The sequence below is a fragment of the Euprymna scolopes genome, chromosome 3 (assembly GCF_053919585.1).
Source record: "Euprymna scolopes isolate OS-2025 chromosome 3, ASM5391958v1, whole genome shotgun sequence".
Taxonomy (NCBI): Eukaryota; Metazoa; Mollusca; class Cephalopoda; order Sepiida; family Sepiolidae; genus Euprymna; species Euprymna scolopes.
The window spans coordinates 146639344-146665021 of record NC_136484.1 but is presented as its reverse complement, the minus strand read 5'-3'; the positions used below and the strand labels follow the sequence as shown (position 1 = coordinate 146665021).

Here is a 25678-nt window from a genome sequence, read left to right as displayed (position 1 = left end):
GCGCCGCTTTCGCTGCTCTAGAACTACGTTTGAGCCGGCGACTAAAATCAGCAGCGAAGGACCTAATGACTTTTTTAAGGTTGCCCCACCACTTATTCCCGATGATAGCCCCCGTCAATTCCCTCTGTATTGTTAGTAGAAGCTGTTCCCGGAAGTCCTTCACATCGAACAACGACGTGTTGAACTTCCAGTAACTAGCCATCCTAGGTTTAACACTATCTAAGTTTACTCGAACCCGGACAAGCCTGTGGTCCGAATAAACTATACTATGAAAACTTGGACAGTCTAAAAGCCCTAAGTCGACTCTCCTAACTAAGAACCGATCGATGTAACTCGAAAGTTGCACCGAATCGGAGCCGCGTCTACCTGTCCAAGTCCATGCTTAATCCCCGGGTTTTTCGTTCCGAAATTTATCGACAAGATCAAACTTGTCGACAAAGTCTCGAAACACTTTAGCATCCCGGTTCTGATTAGTATCCCTTCTGGTATTAACCCCGCGATCTAACTCGGGATCCAGGACCGCGTTCCAGTCTCCCGCTAAAACTAACCGTCGAGACGAATTCATGAAAGGCTCGATTCGCCGAAAAAAGGAAACTAGCTGAGCATGGTTATTGGGCGCATAAACCCCAATAAAACGAAATGCCACATCCTTTACGGTAACATCTAGAACGAGCAATCTTCCCTCTGGATCTGCATAAATAGGGTCACACGACGCATCAAGAGTGCGCTTAACTAGCCAGGTAACCCCCCTTGCATGGGTATCATAATGTGCTGAATAGAGCTGAAAGTCTCTAAGGAGCACACCCTGATAATCACTAGGAATGAAGTGAGTTTCCTGTATACAACAAATATCCACACCAAGGCGTTGAAGGTCGCGTGCAACTCGAAGTTTACGAGAGGCGTCCCTCAACCCTCGGACATTTAAACTAGCTAATCTTAAGGAAGCCATCTTGAGTTACTTAGGGTTGAGAAACCTAATCAAACATAGACGGTGTCAAGACACCGACAGCTGTCCCCAATGATCCCGTGGTCATCTCAGTGGTGATAGACCCGTCAGGGGACAGACCGCCGATGTCTAGGGGGAAGGTTAGTTTAACTGCCCTATAAAGTGAAGGATGGAGTTTGATGGGGACCCGTCCAACACATCGTTTTCTAATTTCGATTAAATCGTTGTCGTTAAAATAGGCTGCTGGAGGATAAAGGTTGAAAGCAGAGTTTGCTTCCTCCAGCATAGTCCATAGTCCTTTGGCCTCCTCGCGTTTCCTGACAACTGTTAGTATATGGTTTGTTTTAAAATTTTCAGGGTTAGTAATGTCTTTTTTTTGGTATGATTTGAAAGCGAGGAGGTTTCTGTATTCTTTCCTGTTATGGGACTTCATTATGTTCTCTACTTCCGCCGTGATCTTGCACACATCCTTCCCATTAAAGAAGGGTTGTTTTTTTTTCCTTGATTCAGTCTCTACAGAGGGGCTTCTATGTCTTTTCTTATCTGAGGGGGGAGGAGGGGGCATGTCTGTTTTCATTGGAGAAGGGGGAGGGGTGTTCTTGGGCGTGTTGTTTGGCGAGCAGAATGGTGACGGTTTGGGGGTCTTTTTGGAGGGAGAACCTAGAGATGTCATTTTGGTGTCTCTATGGGGCAGAGAAGCTTTAGTAAGGGGGGGGGGCTTTGCGAGGGATTTGCTTTTCTTTTGAGGTCGGTTTTTCAGGGAAAAGGGATTCAGGGAACTCTTTCTCCTCAGATTTTCTCCTTTTCTCATCAAGAGTCTCTTTTAGTTTAAGTAGGGTTTTGAATTTATTGCCCCCTGGGTCCTTACTTGTTCTAATTTCAATTTTCTCTTCTGTAGAGAGGGACTTAGCATAAGTCTTGGGTGGGGATTTTTTTGAAAGAGGGATGAGTGTCCAGTTGTCCTTCTTTTTGGGGGATTGTTGCTCTGAATTAAAAGTCTTTTCAAACTCCTCAGGTGTGATTTCTTTTTTCTCTTCTGCTGGTGTCTGGGAATTGTCCTTAGGTTCTACATAACCTATTTTCCGGTCATTTGTAGGGATAATTTTTACAGCTGGCTTCCTTTTGGGGCATGTGTAAGTGAGATGGCCGACTTCCCCACATATCCAACATGCTGGTCTTCTGCCTGCGACCACGATTGGCAGCTTCTCTACACCAGCCTCCAGGTAGTATGGTATACGTAAAAATGCTTCTGCGTTAAGCAGAATGTCAAAAGTCCATACTCCATTATAATGGTCTTCCTCTATTCCGGTTATGTCCCCAAACTTAAGTAAGAAAGCGGCTAGGTATTCCCCGGGGACAGCACCAGGAAATTCAAAAATGGACACTGTAGTTCTTCGCCTTCCTAAATATTCCATCCTCAGAACGTACTCATTGGTAATGATTTCTTTTTTTGTCATCGCTATGCATTCGTCTTCCGTCTTAAAAAGAGCTGCCCATGTGTTGTATCCTTTACATTTTGTAATTCGCTCAGCTCTTAAACCTGCTGATGAAATTAATTTGGTGACAACATCTTTCGTTGATCTTATTAATTTTTTTGTTTTGCGGTCTATTACAAATAGAGAAATAGTCCTCTTAGCAAACTCCTGTAACCGCGGTTGTTCCAACTTAATACCAGTTTCTGTTGTAAATTCAACACATTTCTTTGCGTCTTCGACAAATTTTACTACGTCAATTTTTACTTTTGGTGGCTTTGTCCATCCACCTGATGCCTCATCTTCCTTCACCTCAACCGTCGGCACACAGCTGGCAGATGCCATGGCCGGCGTATAACAAGAGGAGAGAAAGATAACAGTCCAAAAAAAAAAAAAATAAAAATAAAAAAAAAAAATTAAAAAAAAAAAAGAGTCCGGTAATTGAAAAAGTGGTGCCGGGGGAAGAAGAAGATAAGCAATAACAAATTTAACAAGGTGATAACAAAATATTAACAATATAACGCGCAGAATAACAATATACGAACCAACAAATTTTTAACCATGTAACTCGAACGATGAAGACGTAGTCAGACAGGCTAAAGTTACTTCTCATGAAAGAGGAGAACTATTTATGGCACAATGGGAGATTCCATTGTGCACACATGGGCCAGTCTATTCCTTGGATTGTGATTGGCTGAATCACCTGATTGGATATGCTTGTACATAAATACAAGCCCTCAGTCCAGCTCAATCTGATGTCTGTCTTGTGCATAAGCTGGACCCTTGGTAAGTGTTGCTGCTATTATTATTATTGTTGTTGTTGTTGTGCGTTATTGACTAACACAGTTCTTTTGATTATTCTACAGCTACGAAGACGGGAATGATACCATTAAAACAAGCAAATTTTTGTACTCCAGAATATAGATTATAGAAATCTTTATTGAAAAACTTAAGCGTTCAATTATTAAAGTGGAGGGGGCGCTTTATAATATAAGTTTAATGTAGAGGATTTCGTAATCCATTATCTTCTTTTCTCGTTATTTATAGCATTAAAAATTCCTATAGAGCATTTAAGAATTTCTTTAAAGTAGTTAAGCAATTGTATATCATGATATACGATTTTATTTTTTAAGCTGTGTAATCCCCCCTCCCTTCGCAAAAAAAAAAAAAATTATAGATTCAGAATAAAAATAAAACCTATGAAAAATATTTCTGTTCAGCAGAAAGTGTGATAAAGACACTAAGTAAAAAAGAGAATTATGTGAAGAATAGGTTCTTAGGGCAAAATGTATAGAATTTATCTGCAAGAGATAATAATTATATATATATATATATATATATATATATATGTATATAATTTTGGAAGGTGGATGAGAGAATCACTTTTGCAGTCATGCTAAAAAACTTGTGCAATAAATCTTTCATGAAGAATATTCAAATACAAAAAGCATCAGTCATGCTTGATAGCGAATGGTGGTGATATATACATATATCTATATAATATATTGCGTAGTTAGGCAGCAATCGTTTTTTAAGCTCCATGAATATGATAAACAACTTTAATAGACAGATGGCCTATCATTATTTAAAACGTTGTGTTATGATGTGCAAAGTGAATTGTTCAAGTAGCTTCATAAAGAAAGGTGCCGCATTATTGTACACTAGCTTACTTATAGGCGACAAAGTCTGACGTATGCTAATATCTATCTCAGCCAAGCCAACCACATTACGTTTCATGCACTGTGTGGATCTATGGCTTTTTAATTCTTTGCCTCTTTTTATGGCATTATGTGTAATGCGTATCCTTTACTATAGGAGACCTTAATCTGTCACGCCAAAGTTTGATGTTTCATAATTTGATTCTTTAAAAAGAGACTTAATTTTTTGTCATACTTTCATATTCACTTTATTTATCATTTCATGCCTCCCCCCATTCAAAGTACATAGCAAGCATACCCGGTGAACCAAGTGCAAGTGAAATACAAACGATTGCACTGAAAGGGACGGCTAGAATCCTGAAAAGATCTCTTGGTTGGACTCACTAAAATAGGGGTAAATGTCAGACATCTGGTTGGATGTCCCATCCCCTAGAAGAAAAAGTTTAAGAAAAATGAAAAAAAAAAAAGAGATATTGAGAGACTCCCTGCAAGAATAGCTGCTTGTGTAATTGTAAGACAAAAGTTGCGCAATCACCAGCCACACCTCTCCTGAAACAGCACTGCTTGAGGTCAGTGCCAAAGGGAGGTTCAGAACTATTTGTGTTATTCTCCAAATCTAGTCTGAATAATTAATATACAGTAGAACCCCGAGATACGGTGGCACTAGGATACTTTTTTTTTTTTTAAAAGGTTATGATGTGGAATACAATATTTTTCCAGCCCCTGGTTACGGTATTTGCACTGCCTTATGGTGTTATTTATAATGTTATTTGATTATATACTGTACAGTATTTTGTTAGTAATTTTTAATGCCGTATCCCGGGGTTCTACTGTAATGCATAAATAGGTTTATTTTCTTTAAAGTTTCATCCTCAGAATGAAATCAAAACAAAAAGTCAGATAAACGTTGTTAAGATGAAATTCATACATAGTTAAAGGAAGAAGAATAAGTCAGCTTTGTGTAGCTGTCAGGAAACAATAAAGGCAATGTTCCTTAAAACAAATAAAAAACCTTTGTGATATTTTGATGTTTTCCAATTTGGCATAACTTACCACAAATGATACTGTTCAACAACTTATATTTTTGCCAGTTTATAATTTTCATTTACTTCCTTTTTCTTCAGAATGTCTCATGCAAAAACGTTTATTTGCAAATCTATTCAAGCCCCCCCCACCTCACAGAAAACCCAAAAACAAAAAACAAACCCCAAATAAATAGTAACATTATTTACATAGCAATCTTATAAGCATTCCGAATTCAAAAGATGTGTCAGCCAATAATCGTTTACAATCATGCATCAGCTGCACTAAGCTGGTATATCTTGTTCTTGAACATTATGTATCAGCTAATCAGCACAGTTTACCATTAAGTTAAATTAAGTGCAAAGTACAGATAGGTGTTCTGGCTTATATACTATAACAACCTCTTCAAAAATGGATTCAGTATAAAACCAAGGCATATCACAAGTTTTTGTGTAGAAACATATAATTTATTACTATCTCTAACATAAAATGACCGTTAGATCTCTCAGTTGGAATGTAGGAGATAGTGGGTGTATGTTTGACATCCGGTAGGATGCCCTATCCCTAGCTAGAACAAAATGATCAGACAATTTAAAGAAAATATAATCTATGTCAATCACTTTATTGCAGATTAGTAAAATATCAACATTTCACTAAATATACGTCACAACAAAATGAAAATTATATCATCAAACGACTACTTTAAGGTTAGTTATTTCCCAACATTTTATTCAAATTTGTGCAATCTTCACTAATATGCAATAAAGCGATTGACACAGTTTATACTTATACTTTAAAATATGTTACGCAAATGGTTTTTCTTATGGGATTTACTTAACAGTGCTCATTATATAAGTAGAGTTTTAGTAATAGCACAAAAATATAGTTATTGCAAATAAACTATGCAGAAAAGTTTCTTTTATTCTCAAGGGGAATAATCAGACTTATATATTTTTATATTCACTTCAACATGGTTAAAAATGTTAGTACAGGGTGTTAAAAAGTCACTGAAGTGTTTTGAACTTAGATTCTTTATTTTTGATATCTTTCTATAATTTTAACACAATCTGACTAAGACATTGGGAATTTTTTTTAAAAACCGCAAAATTCAAACAATCTTTATTCATGAAAAATAATGCCTTTTGAATGTTGCTTATTTTCAGCTTCACATATTTGTGCCTTTTCTGAAACATTATTCATGACAGATTGGATTGCGATTTATTTTGTTTTCCTTCAATTCTTGCCGGGTGTGGGGTTTGTTAAACTCTTTTTTTAAGATATCCCCACAAGAAAAATGTTTCAAATTGTGTTGTGACTTGGGCTATCTCTTACAAGAAAATGCCAAAACAATTGACCCTTGATTTTGGGTAAAACAATTTCACAACTTTTGTACATTGTTCAATGCCATACTTATCAATAATTAATTTCCAAAATATTATCTGTAAAATATCTGAAATAGAGAAAAAAATAATCATTAATGGTAAAATGACAAAGATTTTCAACCCTTCAGTGACTTGTTTTGAACATACTGTACAACTTTGTAGTAGTGTTAAAATACATTTATAGCAAGTTAGTTATACAAAACATTTGTGTTTCATGAATGATTTCCTAGGGAATGATACATAACTCTTTCTGTGTAGTTTATTTTACATAAGTACATTTTCACATTTCCATATATATATATATATATATCGCAAACATAAAAATACAATTGTGTGAGGGATGATAACCAGATTTTAACTTTACTGGCAGTTTAAAATCAATAAATATTTATTATTTTATTACTAATACTAGCAGTTGGAAATTTTTTTAACACAAAATCAATTAAAAAAAATAATTAAAGGAATTGTTTTTAGCATCAGAAAATACAAAAAAAAAATTTCCGATTCTGATACCCACAAAAGTTCCGATTAATCCCAACACTAACATATATATATATATACACTGGCCCATCTCACTGACTGTTAGGATATATCACAATTTATTTAGATGTTATTTGTTTTTGCTTTTTGCGATAAGTTTTGAATGAATTAAATTATTTACGAAAGTGCATTTTTACCTAAATGCGAGTTCGGAATAATTTTCCCTTTAACCAATAAATTCATTCAAAACGTATCGCAAAAACAAAAACAAATAACATCTAAATAAATCGCGATATATCCTAACAGTCAGTGAGATGGGCTAGCGGATAAAGAGGTCAAGCTCATTACCGTGAGGTCCTGATTTCGAATCTCGCTAGATTCAGCCACTCTGATGAGTCATAGACGACGAAACACGTGTCAGTGGATAATTACATTTTAAAAATATTATATATACCACTCCCCATGTGGGGGTACCAAATTGGTTAAAGGGAAAACTGTTGTAAATAATTGAATTCATTCAAAACGTATCGCAACAAATAACATTATATATATATATATATATATATATATATATATATATATATATATATAAACATTGAAAAGAGTCTATGTGGATCAATCAATGTTTCAAGATTTTAATGTTTCATCAGGACTCCAAGTGAATCTTGCAGTCAGAAAACAATAAAATTTTCCCAGAATGCCAGCAAAAAAGTTGAAGGAATGACCCCTCTCTTTTTCCTTCTAAATTCTTTAGGTAGTCACTGACACTCATTCTTATTGGCTATCTGGGTGGACCGAGTACTTCTAAGGGCGACTTAATTCATTTTATTCATATAAAAGCTCTACACATATATTCAGCACTTTTGAAGAAATACTGGTTTTTATCTCATGTTAGCAATATACCTGAACTTAATCAAATATATATATAGTTATCCACAGACATCTACCTTGCCATACCATGTTTTTTCAGTGTGACGAAACATGGCAAATGCTTCATGCTAAAATTCTAAACTCAAATGCTTGAATAAAATAATTTTATATAAATAAAAATCCATCATAATCCATTTTGTTTTCTTCATAAAAAAGTCAACCATTTTAATATTTTTGGTTGATAGTTAAAAAAAAAAAATTATTTCAAAGGAATTTGTAGGCATTTAAACTGTCGAATAGAATGTATTTTTTGCCATTCAAGGTTTTGGCAGATCATCATGTACACTGAAAATCTTGGAAGCTATTTACACCCAATAATTTTATAAATAGAGATTAAAGTAATACTATCATTACAAAATCATTGTTTTATATCAATTTAGTTCAAATCAAAATGTAATAACCAAACGATATCATAAAAATTCAATTCAACTTTTAAAGTTCTATTTAAAAATATAATTTGAGAAAAGTCAGAGAACAAAAAGTACAGGGTTGAACGATAAAGGTGTTGCCCTAAAGAAAACAACCCTACAGCTTTATTTTAAAACTTTTATTAAAAAAAAATCAATTCAGGTAACTTGATTATGTAGTAGAGGTGACATATATTCAATGTAGCCACCTTCAGCCTCAATCACCATCTCGATAGGGTCCAGAACTGGAATGTGCCACTGAGAGCAAAGTGAACATTCGGTGGATGGCGGCGATCAGGCTGGCTTTGGTGTTGTAGGAGGTCATGTTGGTGATGTTCTCAGTGCATGACCAAACAAAGTAGTCCAGCAGGTTCAGGTCGTGGGAGGAGAGCTGGGGGGGGGCTAGTGAGAGAAGGGTACAAAGTCGTAACACTCCTGAAGCCAAGCCTGGGTTTCTTTGTGGGCCGGCGTCAAGTACTGCTGTTACACTCAGGGTTTGTTAGAGGCCACCTGATTGCACCAGGGGATCACCACACTCTTCAGCATTAGTGTTGACTTTCAAGCCAACTTCAAAGATGTGAGGTGGCATGATGTGGACCTCACTTGAAACCATACTAAGACCATAATCGTGGCCAGAAATCTTTTCATTAACAGTACGTCCCTGTTATTCGTGGCAATCCAACGATGCATTTTGAGGGTCCTGCCAATGGTCCTGTTGTCATAACTTGGATCAGTAGATAGCATCTGTACAGTAGTGCATCTCTGATCTCGCTCGTTGAATATTGCGTCACTTTCAGACATGAGAGAAGGCACTTATTACTTTTGGGGTTTGTACACAACTGGCCAACTAGTAGATGGTCTAAACAAAAAAAGAAAATTGGTTTTCATCAAATCGAAATGGAATCGTGTCATCTTTTCTAGGGTGACAATGTTATTGTTTCACCCTGTAAAGTAAAAAAAAAAAAAAAAAAAAAAAAACAGAGAAATGTTGGGTAGGTATATCTATTTTTTTTTTTTTTTTAAATAATTTTTGATAACAGATTAAAGAAACGAATCGAACAGTAAATAAGGAATTATGAAAATGATTTGAAAGATTAGATAAACGTATTAGAAATTGTTAATATATTCTTTAGAATTATGAATTGTTTTCTTACAACCTTAAGAGAAACCTAAGAATATAAAAAGTCTAACGTATGGTAGCAATAAAGATGATAGTGAACGTTTAAAAGATTCAGTATATGATAAGAACAAGCCTTTTAAGATAAAATTAAAATACGAGGGACGTCAAAAAAGTAATGCCTCCTATTTTTTATTCTGCCCGAATGGAGAAAGGATTGCAAATTGCATTATTATAACTGAACTGACGTATTCATAACTTGAAAGTTTCATTTCTCTGTTGCAGATATTGACAGGTGAAACTCTAAGAAAGCAACCCTGTCATGAACATGCATCAAAAGTGGAAATGTGTCATTGAATTTCTGGCAAAAGTGCATTGAAAATGGTGATGACTATGTAGAAAAATAAATTATGGAGCACAAATGGTCATTCGTTTTAATGATACCACTCTCATCTTCATAGCTTTTCAACTTTTTTAGTTAAAATATGGGAGGCTTTACTTTTGGAACAACCCTTGTCAAAATCATAAATGGAGAATGTTTATGAATGCAAATTATTTTAATCAATAAATTTAAATTAAATCTTAAATTAGTCTTCATGTATTTTAACAGGAGATCGGGAGATGACGGTGATGTAGTGGTTAATGACACAGACTGACGACCCAAGTGTTTCAAGTTCGAATCCAGACTGTTCCACCAAATTTACTTTGGATGTTGGCAACCTCAAGTTCCCTCCTTTAAGTACCCGATGTCTTTCTAAAAAGGAATTCTGACTAGCAAAATATCGGGGAAACCAATGCCAACAATAAAATCTTTGCATTCATATGATATGATGATGATAGTCAGGAGGTCATAAAATATGACTTTTAAACTTTGTTAAATATTAGATTATTACATCAAAACTATGAAACATACCTTTGATCCAAACTTGTACACAGACATAATTTCAATACCTGGAAATAAAACAAATAAGCAATTAAAACTTTATGTAAATCAACAGTGATAGGTACTACCAAACTAAAAATAACTATACAAAAAAGCATTCAAAATACGTTTTTTTTTCTAAAGAATTTAAAATAATTTTTCCTCCTTTAAATGCTAAATATAAAAATTTATTGTACAATGAAAAATAACAGTTAATGAACATTTCCCTTTTCAAAACTAATATGCAAATATCAGGAAGTTTCATGAAATGTCCTGCTGGCTTAACAGGCCAAGGGTAAACTCAAAGCGATTCTTCAAATAGTGAGACACTTGTAAAGTCGAGTCAATTCACAAGGCTGTTGAGGAAGTCCTGTGGTGGAGCCTATCACTTTCCTGGTCTTGTTTGGAACAGCATATTTTAATTGGTTGCCGTCTTCTGCCGTTTTCTGCTGACGTTGTTACATGTCCAGGATATGTCACTGATTTTGTTACTGATTAGAGCACAAAAGTGTTGCCACAAGTCGCATCTAATATCAGTGACTTGCAGTTTGTTTGTAAGCGCAAACATTGTTAGATCATTAGGCCATTTTACACCCCCTCTGTCAAAGCCAACTGATTCAAAGATTGACAGGAAGACAGCAAGTTTTTTTTTTTTTTTTTACATTAAAATTTCAATTTTATTCCAAAAAATAATCGCATATATAACATTGAAACACTGGTTCTTGTTAGATCATTGAAGTTGTACTTGTCCAGTACTAGATAGGTGACTATTTGGGAATACTAGGCACTGTATGCATTTAAGTAACTGGGTGTGGGTATGCATCTTGAGCAAGGTGTAACACCCGTTAGCCTCCTTCTGATATTCTGGAGAATTACCATACAGAATGTAGATGGAATTCTTCAGCCGTAGTAAAGGCAATACATTATGTTATACATCTTTACCCACTTCCAATATGTCATGAGCCAGCATGGAAATATTAAGGTTTAGAAAACTATCATGAGACTGCTCATATCAGTCTGTAATCTGATTTAACCAGAGATATCGAAACTAAAACTAATCTGCTAAGCTATAAAATAATTTCTAAACATATTTGCATGATCAATTAATAATCACTTCTTCATTACTGACAAAAAAAAAAAATAAAGCAAGAACTTTAGCTCCACGTAAGCAATTCTTAAAAAACGCCCACTATCTGTTGAGAGACCTTCTTTGCATAATTAGAAAATTAAGCATTATTTAACTGGATTTTATAAAGATGTTGCGTACTTTTATCCTAAAACACAGAAAAAAATCTACTTGTTTAGAGGTTGTTGTTTGAACAATAGCAAATACCAAGACCCCTTACGTTTAAGTCTTAAATTTTAGGCATTTTCTCGCATTAACATTATACTTTTGATCAAAATTGAAATAAAGATTATATACATGAGGTTTAGTAGCATTATGTATTATTTTTTTATCTCTGTAAATAGACAAAAATGGTACAAAAATGAGATAATTATAAAACAAAAGATTTTAAATACGAGTTATTTTACTTGTCAAACAAAAGTAAAAAAGAAATTGACAGATTGTTGGGTAGTTGCAAGTGTTCACTCCACAAATATACAGATAGTTTTATGAAACATATTTTACGAATTCCTGTAAGTGGTAAGTGCGGAAAGTTTAAGAAATGTTCAGTTATTTTGATATTGAAATGTAGATTTAGAGGGAAAACACTGAGATTACTTTATGTTTATAAAAAATTAAAAAAAAAAAGTCATCACTACCAAAGACAGATTGTTTAATATGTGGAGATTCATGAAGAAAATAATAAACTCCCAATCGTATGTTTACTCGTCAGCTGTCACAGACAAAATGTGTAAACGCGTCACTATGAATAGGCTTGACACACCCATCCGGTCAAAAAAAGAAAAATAATAAAAACTAATTAGTCAATGGAAGTGGGGCATGATAAAAATAAAATTTAACAGCTAATGTGTCTGTGGGGGCGAGTAAGAAGAGATAAAAACCCAGGATTTTTGTAAACGAGAGAGTAGGGAAACAAAACACCAAGGAAAAACACAGGTGCAGTCAAGTGAGAAGTTACCTGCTTTCACTTAAAGCTGGCAAACCCTCCTCTTTGTGACTGTTACTTGACCAAAAAAAAAAGAAAAGAAACAAGGAATAAGTACTCTTTATGAACATGCTCCCTTTTTTCTCCGTTTATTCCAATGCCTTACTTTATATTATTTTGAAAGGTGACGTCACATGAAAATGAACTTTTTTCAACACACACATTCAATCTAGTCTTTTGTTGATAAAAGTTATTCAAACCTTAAATGCTCATATTTTATCCTGTGTTAAATGGAGTTTCTATCATGCTTTTTTTATGCTATAATACACAAACAAGCTATAAATACTTGCAATAGGTTTTTACTTCACCTGATTTTTACTGAATTCCCACATCATCTTTATTTTTTTAATATTTTGATGGCAGTATATTTGCATTTCTAGCTTCACACATTTCATGCAGATACAGAGGCAATCAATAATATCAGATGAGAAAATGAGAGAAACAAAAACCTGTTAACATTCAGTTTGATAACCTTAAGAAGAATGCAGGAAACATATAATGGAATACCATCAGGAAAACCTGACGTTACCCAGAATTTAGTAAGTAACACTTTCGCTTTTTCACTATGTTCATGAAACTATTTTATGAGGGGTGTTCCAAAAGTAATCCCTTTTATATTTTACCCTAATTGATCATTGTTATGATGACTGAACGTATGCATTCAAAACATGTTTTATGTGGATTCAGAGGCAATCAATAATATCAGTTAAGAAAATGCAGGTCTAAGTTATTTATCACGGTTTCAAACTTGTTTTCAGTCGTCTGCTACTTCTTGCCACTGAACTCAAGCAATGCTGATTCAGGAGAAGTGTGGTTGGAGATTGCACGACTCTTGCTACATTATCACACACAGTTTCCATTACAGAGGGTATCCATTGTTTCTCAAGACTAAACGAAAGCATCAATTTCTCTGCAAATTTGTGCTAGCATTTCTTCTCACTAATGACCAGCAATATCATCATCATCATCAGCAATCCTTTTTTACCACAGTAAGGGCAATGGCAACATAGTTGTGTCAAAGTTATTATAGTAGAAGCTTTTCCAGAATTTAGGGACCTCATCAACAGTATAAGGATGAACTTTTGCTACTTGTTGGATTTGTCGGGAGTATGTACCTCAACAGGGCAAAAGTGCAAGTTCATCAGAACACATTCCATTAAAGTACTTGTAAAACAGACACATGGATGTGACACTATGGCAACGAGACAAGAGCTGAAACTTGGCAGATAGCATGGAAACTGTTAGATTTAAAACTTATTTGAACCCTAAGAGTGAAAGACTAATAGCAGATGTTCCAACATTGATGTGGCAACAATACTCTATGCATGGCCAAGGTGTGTCTTAGTAAAGATATAAAATGCTCTCTGGTGTAAGTACTTTTCTTGCATGGTAGAGGGAGCCCACCTTCTTTGCAGCAGCCTTGACAACGTTCTCAATGCATTTGGTCAAATTCATGTTGCCTACACTAGACATTTTCATAATAAAAACACTATTTTACTGAGTTGACAATATGCTGCTTTTATTCCAGCTCGTTTGATCTAGTGGTTTCCACCAATTCACTGTTTTGATACCTCATTTTAATACAGCTTCCAATTCCAGTAGCTTCTTTCAAGAATTGCAGGTTTGTGGAACTCTTTTTCTTACTGACTGTTTTCCTCCTACTTATAACCTTGGTCTTTTCAAGGCTAAGGTCAATAGGCATTCTTTGTGTTTTCAATAATCATCTTTCATTCTTGTTAGCTCCTTAGATAAAATGGCTTTGCGCCTTATCTGGAGCGATTTCCATAAAAAAAAACTGAATAATCCAAACATCTATTGACAATGACCAACAATAAAGATTGTTTTACAACCAAAGATATAAAGAAAATCAATGAACTTCAACATGTAACTCACATGATGTACAGAAAATCTCTTCTTTCTAAAGGTGAAACTTATATCTAACCCTATGGATCGATATTTGAGTTTTACTTTGTATTGTCATTTCTAGTGCAATCATCCAGTTGAGCCTAACTCTCAAACATCTTATCAATCAGTCATATAGGCTTGATTTTTTTCTCTCCCTTTTTTCTCTTTAAGAGTTATTCTCATTTATCTGATGAGTCAGCCACTTGTTTATTCGTTTCTGATGGAACTCTTAACGTGAACAACAGTTTTCTCCATGAAAACAGTTCTGCTAAGATTTGAGATAAAAGCAAAACTATTCCATTCACCCTATATAACCAATCACTTCTTATGAATGAATAACAGCAAAGCAGTATCTTGAAAATCTTGTCTATATCTCATTATTCTCTTCTGAGTCAAGAGAATTGATTGAGCCTTAACTTTGAAAGTAATGTTATTTTTTCCCCTTTTCGTCTAGTTCTGTATTTATGAAATATTTTGTCAGTCTCAAAAATACACATGACCATAGTTATGAAGAACAAATCTAGGAGAATATTATGAAGTCAGCTTTATAAATGGTTCTCAGTGAAGCTTAATTATCTGAAAAGCACACCAATTAAACCTGGCAATTTTTTTAACTCTTGCTTTGTTTATTTTGTCCTTTTGTCCTCACATTCCATGAGAGATATTTCGGACTCAGGGAAGAATCGTCGTTTTCTCAGTAAGAATTTCTCCATCTAACACTTATTGTTGACTGATTTTGACCTTAAAATAGCATTTTTTTAGCTCCTTACATTAAGTGTCTTCATGCTTTGTCTGAAGCAATATCCATTAAAAATAATTTCAAGTTAGAATTATATTGTTCACACCAATGAAAGTTGCAACCTGACAGATATAGAATATGGTTTGATACTTAACTGCACGTGTATTCACAGACTAGATTGTAGTACCAGGTGTTCATGAAAGGAAGTGTTCCTTGACTGACAGGTTAGATTACTGAATACTCTATGAACAGTCGGATTTCAAATCTCAGTTTAAAATATTTTCTATGTCTTACCACAATGAAGAGAAACACTTGTACGTGGATGTTTCTTATGCATACATGAATTAAGTAAATACTGGATTGCAATTCTAACATCTCTAATATTTTAGAGTACAACACAAAATACATGCTAAAGTATTCTTAAGTTTTGGACTTAATTAATGTCTGAAAAAATCTATTTGTATTTCTTTAATTGTAATTTGCAATTAACTCATCAAGTGACTCATCGCTTATTTAGTGTTTATCAATAAATCTCTTTCTCATTGTATGTTGATTTAACCGCTCTCTAATAGTTTTCACAGTCTCTGTGAGCATTTAGAGAAAGAGTGACTCTCTTTTCAGCTAAATTATAGTGTATGTTTTCTGTACACATTCATATGCAATTTAGATAGCAAAATAATAGGACATTATTTCTTATTATGTATGCAGATAAAATTGAAGTAAAGAGGTTTATTATTTTTAGATTGTTTTTGGTGATTTTTAGATAAGTTAATTGTAAATTATAGTTACTTAAACAAACCATTTTTTCAAACATACTCAATCCCTAAACTAAAGAATATTTTAGCAAGTATTTCGTGGGATCAAAATACTTAAAGAAACAAACATTCATATATGCATAAATTATATAAAAATTATAAAGAGTCTATGTGAATCAATTAATGTTTGGACATAAACATGCCTTGTCGGAATTAGGCACTGATGGTCACTGGTGCTGTTTTGAGATGGTTATTTACATTTATTGGTGGGCACTAGCTGCCTTTACAACTGTCACTGTTGGTTTCCAGCATTCACTGTCGATCACTAGTGGTGATGACCAGTTAGCCTCCATTGGACTGCTCTGAAATGAAATTGTCTGTTTTCAATGAAGAGCACTGGTGCTCATTGATGTTTTGAGGTGGTTACTAGCATCTTCAAATATAGATCACTGTTGATCATGAGCAGTGTCAGCCTCCATTAGACTGCTATGAAATGAAATCGCCTATTTTCAATTGTCGAGCACTCTCATGCAATGGCAGGCACTGTTGGTCACTGGCAATTATGGTGGTCAGTGTTCTTTCAAGGTGGTTACCATCATTTCAAGGCAGGTGTGGCCACTGCTTTGAGGTGGTTACTGGCATTTACTAATATTGGCTAATGGGCACAGGCTTCCTTAACAACTGTTGGCTACTGGCTGTAATTGTCAGATAAAGGTGGTCATGATCAATGCATTTATTCACATTAATTAGTGGGCACTGACTTTGTTAGTAACTTTTGACCAAAAGTGGCCATGACCAATGTTGTGTTTTGTTCCGAGTAAAGCAAGGAGCACTCTATTCTTTCTTCTATGCAATCCTGATTTGCTGTTGGTGTAGATATGTTTTTGTATGTATGCAGAATATGGACTGTGCTATTTTTTTTAGATATGATGTTCAAGTTAATTTAACTTTATACAATATTTTTTGTTTATTAAAATGTTAGATGTAAATACAGAATAGTTACATGAAGCTCTTACCTCGCATGTTAAGGATGGGTTTGTAAATAATAACAATATTATTTTAGCACAGACATCTGCTAGCAGTTTTTGTTATCCGATTATTAGTCTTTTGTTTGATGACACCATAGTTAGTTCTAAATATTTGCTTGTAACCATTTGAAATTCCCTTAATCCGATAAATGTATGCAAACAGCCAATCAAATTGACTGGAATTTAATAATGGATTTTGAAAAGAGGGGTTCGTAGTTATGTAGAATAGCCATATAAGCAAATGCTAACTGTACAGAATAAGAAACTAAACACAGCACGGTTGGAAAATATGTCAAATATATATCAAAGTTCCCGGTCTTGTTTAGAAGAGTAAGAGTAGAAAATAATGACCGAGTAAATACCTTATTACCACCTGTAAATATAACTTGTTTGGGGAAATAACTCTCCTCAGAAATATTATAAAAATTTATGAAATTGAATAAAATCGACCGATAATATCTGCAAAACTTGCACCAGGTATTGGCAGGCAGTGTGACCTTATTGAGCTTATAAATGGTATCTGTGTTTGTATTGATATATATATATATATATATATATCAATACAAACACAGATACCATTTATATATATATATATATATATATATTTATATATATATATTTTATATTATATATATTTATATATATATATATATATATATATATATATCAATACAAACACAGATACCATTTATAAGCTCAATAAGGTCACACTGCCTTATATATTATATATATATATATATATTTTTTCTAGATGGAAAAAATCACCCCTATTTTATTTATTGTTATAGAGATATATTTTAGCTGTGTAATCAAATTAACATCTTTTCCAATTAATGGCAGTTTGATTACAAAAATTCAAAGTTGGCCGACCTGTACAAAATCAATTTGAGTTGTTAATGTGCATAATGTGACATGTTCTTAGGTATATTGTACGAGTTTTTGCTTGTATTGTTTTATCTGTAAAATGCCAATTTTGATTCTGTATTAAATTGAGAAAAAGAACACTGCTAGATACAATTTTTATTTTTAGCCTGGTTGGAAATGAAATCAATGTATATTTATATGAATGTATGTAAATATTTAAAAACACCCACGAGTTTATTAATACATTTTAAATGAAACTGCAGTGTTAAGATAAAACACATTATTTATGAAAAATGTTATCTAGAAGGATATTGCACCATATGTGTGTTCAAGTTTTGATAAGTTAATTTTCATTTTATATATATATATATATATATATATATACACACATACATACAGTGGGGATAATCAGTATTTGATACATGCTGAAAAATTTTATTTTTCATTTTAATAAACAATTATAAAACAGAATTCAAAACAAAATTTTAACTGTATAAAACTTGCCTCATAACGACCATATTACTACTTGGAAAGTTAATATATTCATTTTAGAAAAGATATCAAAACAAAAATTCTGAAATTTCTAATGTAAAAAGTATTCGATACATAGTAACAAATAATCATTTAATACTTTGTTGCATTACCCTTGTTGCTTACCACTGCATGCAAACGTTTCCTACATTTCAATACAAGGTTGTGGCACCTATTTGGAGGAATTTTAGACCATTCCTCTTTACAAATTTGTTCCAATTGTTTCAGATTACTGAGTTGACGTTTACTGACCCGTACTTTGAGCTCTCGCCACACATTGTCGATCGGATTAAGGTCCAGGGACTGACCGGGCCACGTTAACATGTGTATATTATGTTCAACAAACCATTTCTGTGTTAATTTTAGAATATCCAGTGTTGACCCAAGTTCAATATTTGAGCATTCGAACAAATTTTCCTCCAAAAGTGCTGATAAATGGCACTGTTCATACATTATTTAATGATATGAATTTTTCCAGTACTACTGGAAGAAAAGCAGCCCTCACAGCATTGTTTCTTCCACCGAATTTAACAGTTGGGATGATGTTCTTTGGCTTGAACTCTTCTCCCTTCTTTCTCCAAACCTGACATTAGTGGCTATGATTGAATAACTATTTTGGTCTCATCAGACATTGTCCCAGTAGTTTGCAGGTTTTGATAAGAAATTATTTGCAAATTCAAGTCTGACTCTGATTTGTCGTTTTGTGAGAAGAGGAGTTTTCCTTAACGCATAGGACTGAAGTCTATGTTCTCGCAACGCAGTAGTCACTGTGTGTTTATTAACATTAATCTCTACAGTTACAAGCTCATTTACCAATTCTTTGCGGATAACTTGAGGATTATCCTATTCAATACTCGATTCAAAATTTTCTTTGGGGCACCAGCCCGAGTAAGATTGACATTGGTATGATGCATTTTCCATTTCCTTATTTTTTAACCTACTGTTGAAGGATGCATGTTGAACCGTTTTCCAATCAATCTGTACCCTTCACCACACTTATGGCATCAATAATCTTGTTTCGCAGATCAACATTATGTTCTTGGGTTTTAACCATTATTAAAAATGTCAGATAATAGCAAGGCACTGCAAATGTCTTCAATACACGATTCACACCTACCAACCGAAAAATTCATGACCAAGATTGATTTTTTGTAAAAATAAATTTATTAAATAACAAAAAGTCCAAAAGTTGAAGCCAAACTTCTATGTGATATTAAAAAAATCTAATATTTGGAATTTAAAAAAATACTGCTACAAATGGATAGAATACGAAAATTCGGCTTAAAAAAATGCATTTTGGTTGAATGTCAACTAGTGTCAATCGGAATGTGTTCCTTTTCGTTGGCACTTGGATTGGGGTCCTTATTCTAGAACAAACTGAGAAATGAATGAAAATAGGAAATTTCATTCATTTGTTACTATGTATCGAATACTTTTTACACTAGCAATTTCAGAATTTTCGTTTTGATTTCTTTTCTAAAATGAATATGTTAACTTTCCGAGTAGTAATATGCTCGTTATGATGCAAGCTTTATACAGTTAAAATTTTTTTTTGAATTCTGTTTTATAATTGTTTATTAAAATGAAAAATAACATTTTTCAGCATGTATCAAATACTGATTATCCCCACTGTATATATATCTACAAAAGTGAAATTCTGTGTGTGTGTATACATTTCCCTACCAAATTGCTCTGTCAATTTTCAGTCTACAGACTCGAGATTTGACATAAGGGGTATTCAGATTTAGAAAAATATTTTTAATTGGTTTTCGGCCAAAATTTTGACCCTTGAAAACTCTACCAAATTTCTCCACTAATTTTTGGTCTAAACTTGAAATTTTAGATGTAGGTTACTTGGACATGGATCAAACTTTGATTTGAGCCCAAAACAATAAATGTTAAGATGTAAAAATTGAGGTCAAAGTTAAAAAAAATTGACCCCCATGGTCTCTACCAAATTACTCAGTCAATTTTTGGTGTAAACATTTGAAATTTTACATAAAGTGTATTCAGATATAGGGCAAGTTTCTTAATCGGTTTTAGGCCGAAAATTTAGCTTTCAAGGGGTCAAAATTAAAAAAAAGTTGACCTTTGCGGTCTCTTGCAAACTATTCAGCCAATGTTGGGTCCAAACATTTGAAAATTTACATAAAGGGTATTCAGCTATTCAGCAAGCTTTTTAATCAGTTTTTGGGCGAAAATTTGGCTGCCAAGCGGTCAAATGTGAAAGAAATGACCTTTGCAGACTCTAGCAAGCTCCTCTGCCAATTTTGAGTCTAAGCACTTGAAATTTAGATGTAGGTTGCCTGGACAGGTGTCATGCTTTTCATTATATATATACATATGCACATAAAGTTATTAACAGTACATAGGGCCCAAGCAAAGCCGGGCTGAACTGCTAGCATATACATATAAATATATAGATCACAATATTTTTTATAAATAAATATTAAAAATTATTTTTATGCCCACACACACTAGGGTTTCATAGTTATGCAATTCATCAGTGTACGAAGTGACAATTACTGCCAATTGGAAGATTCAAACCAAGTCACAAAGTCGACCTTGACGCCATAGGCATTCTACTTTTAGTAGAAATATTTCATTTTACGTTTAGATTAATTGCATTTTCTTGATTCCCTATATATATGTGCGTCATCCACATACAGTACTGTTTTGCTGTTTCACAGCTTATCAGTGTGGCTAGACTGGCATCTGTCTCAAGCTAGGATCGAAACCCTACCGCCCAAACGACAGTCAAGGCTTCTCACCATTATATATATATAGATATATATATATACTTTGTGTGTCTGTTCCCTATGAACTAAAAAACAGCTAGATCGATTGTGATAAAATTTCACACAAAGGTATTTTATGTGCCTGGCAATGTTCTTAGATAGGTTTTATGTCAAAATAACCTGATGAAAGAAGGAACAGGCGATTTTGATCACAGTTAACATCTTACACCGCCTAACATCACAAGTATATTTGAGAAGTTTTATTACTACACAAGCCGAAAGACTCAACATATAAAATCAACAATAAGTTCTTTGATATTACAAGAGCGCTTTCAAAATGAACGTTTCTGTTTAAAGCACAACTGAAGCATGATACTTCACTTTTGCATTTTAAACTTTAATGCAAGAAAACTATATATATAAAAGGCAAAACAGGCGCGCGAGTTTTTGTATGAAAAAAGAAAGGCTTTTTTCGCCAGGCTTCTCGAGGGAGGGGGTTACTATCGCTTAGAACTTCTTATATACCATGTAGATCATAATATGTACGAACTGCAAATGCGCATCACGGCTAGGATTATTTACACTGACTTTTACAAAATTATTGCTATTTCGGCTTCTCACGTGTTGGTTGGGTTTTTTGTATAAAAGTGAAACTAAGAAGCAGTCCTCGGCCAACAGGGCGGGAGCGTCCAGAAAGCAATGGACGTTTGGTAAATGTCAGTGAAAACTGTCATATCAGACAATTGCTTTCATTTGGATACTCCCCTAATAAAGTGGAGCTCGTTTTCCCCAACACGTTGGAGAAACAAAACCAGAAAAAGTTGGGTAAAAAACAAACCCAAAAGAACTACCATGCAGTTAAAATTAAGTGCGGAATTTAATTTCCTTTGACCTAATTAAATTCACAGCGCACTTGCCACTTGTGCGTTTATAAAGGTTAAAGTGAAATTGTCTTTAGTTACTTTTCTTTTGTGGGTTAGCAGTAAGTTATCAAGTTTTTTACACATTCCAGGTTCGATCCTACCTACCTACCTACCAAAACTGTTTTTTGCCGCTTTTTTAAACAAGTTTTTTTTATTTTACTTTTTCTTCTTTTTACATCATGTTCGCTGTTTATTTTTATTTTTCCGATTTTTTAACATAATGCTAACACACACACCTCCAAACACCTGGGCAATGCCGGGTACCCCCGCAGTTAAAATTAAGTGTGGAATTTAACCTGCCACTTGTGCGTTTATAAATGTTAAATTGAAATTGTTTTCAGTTACTTTCACTTTGTGGGCGAGCAGTAAGTTATCAAGTTTGCCTCAACATTCCGGGTTCGATCTTACCTACCTACTAAAACTTTTTTTTGTTATTTTTTTCCCAATATTTTAAATAAGTTTTTTTTTATTTAACTTTTTCTTCTTTTAACATCATGTTCACTGTTATTTTTTTGTTTTTCCAATTTTTTAAAAGAAGTTTAACACAGGGTTTGGATCTACTCCTGCCCCCAAGACACACACACCTCCAAACACCCGGGCAACGCTGGACACCCACGCTGGGCTATATATAAATGGCAAAATGTGTGTGCACATTTTATGTATATCCGGCAAAGGCTTTTTTCGCCGGACTTCTCGGGGATTTACTATCTCTTAGATATTATTATTATTTAGACAGTATATAAAAAGTTCTAAGATTTGATAACGCACATCATGCCTAGATTTATTTACAAAATTTACAAAACTTTTACAAAATTCTTGCTATTTCAGCTTCTTCTTGTGTTCGGCTTTTTAATATAAATAAAGTGAAACTAAGTTGAAACGGTACTGGTTTTCGGCTTTCATCCCGGAAACGTCCAGAAAGTAATCAGCTTTTGATCAATGTGGTGGAAACCCCTTATATCAGACAATTGCTATTCGATTGGACAATCCCCTTTAAATGGGGAGCCGGTTTTCCCTCTCAACATCTTGGGGAAACAAAACCAGAAAAAGTACCTCGCAGCCAAAGTTGGGTAAACGAACCCCAAAAAACTGTCTTGCAGTAAAAATTCACTGTGGCATTTCATTCAGTCTATGGTGTGAGATTTGACCTCATTAAATCCACACACCTTAAATTAATCTTTAAATTGAAATGCTTTTCAGTTACTGGCCTAGCGGTAACATGTCCGGTTTTTTTTCACACATTTTTTTTCCACCTTTGCCTCAAGGCTTTGGGTTTGATTCTATCTACCAAAACTTTTTCAAAAGAAGTTAAACATTGTTTCTTTTTTATTTCATATTTAAACAGGGTTATTACTTCACTCATTTTGTTTTGACCTACCCCCCAACATACAAACCTCCAAACACCCGGGCAACGCCGCTAGTTATATATAAAAATAATTTTATAAAATCAACAGTATGTTCTCTACAGTGCAATGTAGACTAAAATGTATTTTGAACTTAGTCACTGTAAGAGGCATGTGAAACTTCCTCCATATGTATCATGATGTCCCCAATTAGATTAGGCAATTAATCGATTTAATTGAAATATGGGCTATTTCATGAATTTCGATAACAATAAAAATATAGGAGTATGAAACATTCATTGATCATCATTCAATCCTGGGCAATGTCGGGTCACCCTGCTAATATATATTAGAGACAAGCTGAAGCTATAGCATCCTCATGCACATATATATGCATACAAAATAAGAAGGGGAAAAGGAACAAACCATCTATACATATAAAAGCGAAAATGTATGTATGTGTGTCTGCTAAAAACTTTCGACAGACAGAACAAAAATTCACAAATTTGGTCTCATATGAAAGCCCCATCCTTTGCCTGACAAATATTGAAAAATTGGGCAAAAACGTTAATTTTTTTTACCCTGAAATCAGCACTTTTCTACAAGGTAGGGGGGGGGTCAGCAAAAACCGTCCTCTCATGATGAGATCGGTTCTATGCATGCGTCAGACGACGTCATAACCTAATTTAATTTAAATATTTAAAGAACTGACACAATTTCATGTCTGTCGTGTTAGCTCAGTTGGTTAGAGTGTTGGGTTATTATCTAAACGTTTTGGGTTTTTTTTTTAGTTTTTATTTTTCAGTTTTAACATTCATTTTTCTGTTTTCTTTTTCCGATTTTTACATTTAACATCGTTCGTTTGCCTTACGTTAGTTTTTTTTCTGTTTCTTTTTTCGATTTTTTAAAAGTTTTAACTTTTTTTTATATAATACTAGCGAGGGGTACCCAGCGTTGCCCGGGTGTTTGGAGGTGTGTGTTATAAATTAAAGTGTGAAAAAAAAAAAACGTGCGACGTTAACCATTGCCCCAACGCCAGATGCTAACGGAAACACGTTTGAATTTATTTAATTACTTGGATTTGGCAGGTGCCCGTTTTAATGAGTTAATGAGGTCAAGTTTGACTGCGGGATTTTTATTTTCCCAAGATGTTATAGAAAAAAGACTATCTACATGCGGCGAGCGACAAATGTTGAATATTTATCTTCCCGAAATCGAGCAAATTAAATAGAAAGGCGAGCTTCGTTGTTAACTGTGAGATATACGATTTATATGTGATATAAAAAGTTTTTAAAAGTTGTGAAGCGAGCAACTGCTTCTCTGAAAAAAGCCTTTTGTAGACATACAGAAAAAGCGAACACACATACAAACATACATACATTTTTGCTTTTATATTTATAGATTTGATTTTTATTTAATATTTAAAAATATTTACTTCGCTTATTCCTACATTTTGATTACCCCCCACACACCACACACACCTCTAAACACCCGGGCAATGCCAGGTACCTCCGCTAGTCTAATATATAAAAGGCAAAATGTGTGTGTGTGTGTGTGTGTGTGTGTGTTTGTATGTCTGCCAAAAACTTTTGACACTGGCCACGAATTTTCACAAGTTCTGTATCATTTTGAAGCTCCACATCTTGGACGACAAATATTGAAAAATTGGGCAAAAACATTCATTCCTTCATCCTTAACGGCTCTCTTTTTTACAAGGAGGGGTGAAAAAAAATAGTATCTTCATGACAAGATTGCTTTACGTATGTGTCATTATGCGCAAAAGACGTACATTGAATTCGTTTTAAATCTTATAAAAACCTACCTACTTTCATCCATGCGTCTGTAGCACGATGGGTTAAGTGACAGTGTCGTTATCTAAAGATTTCAGGTTCGATCCCAGTCATCAGAAATACGTTTTTTCTCACTTTTTAAACATTTAATATTGAAACAAGGTTATTTATGCAATTTTTTTTTTTGCTTTTCGCTGTGTGTTTTTCTTTTGTTTTTTTTTTTCCTTTTTTGGGTTTTTTTTTTATCCGATTGTTTTAAAGAAGTTTTACGTCCGTTCACTGTTTTATTTTTTTGGGGGAAGGGGGTTTGTTTTTCCGATTTAAAAAAAAAAGTTTTACGTTTGTTGGTTGTTTTTTTGGTTTGTGTTTTTCCGATTTTTTAAGAAGTTCGTTAGCCCCCCCCCCTCTACACACACCTCGAAACACCTGGGCAACGCCGGGTACCCCCAAACAGGGTATTAATTCGCTTATTCTTTGTCCCCCCCCCTGCATACACACCTCCAAACACCCGGGCAACGCCGTCCTTTTTTTTTGTGCGGGGGTGTGGGGAGAAGGTTTGTTTTTCCGATTTTTTTAAAGAAGACAAAAACAGTCAACGAACGTAAGTTTTTTTT

General features: G+C 34.1%; 1 protein-coding gene across 1 annotated transcript in view; it reads right to left on the bottom strand.

Annotated features, from left to right (window-relative positions):
• LOC145259709 (meiotic recombination protein SPO11-like) overlaps positions 1 to 25678 on the bottom strand; it is a 1082117-nt gene that overhangs the window by 516338 nt on the left and 540101 nt on the right. Inside the window, exon 10 of the mRNA XM_080117391.1 lies at positions 10329 to 10366. Coding sequence (XP_079973517.1) covers positions 10329 to 10366 — 38 coding nt within the window. The remainder of the gene's footprint in view (positions 1 to 10328; positions 10367 to 25678) is intronic.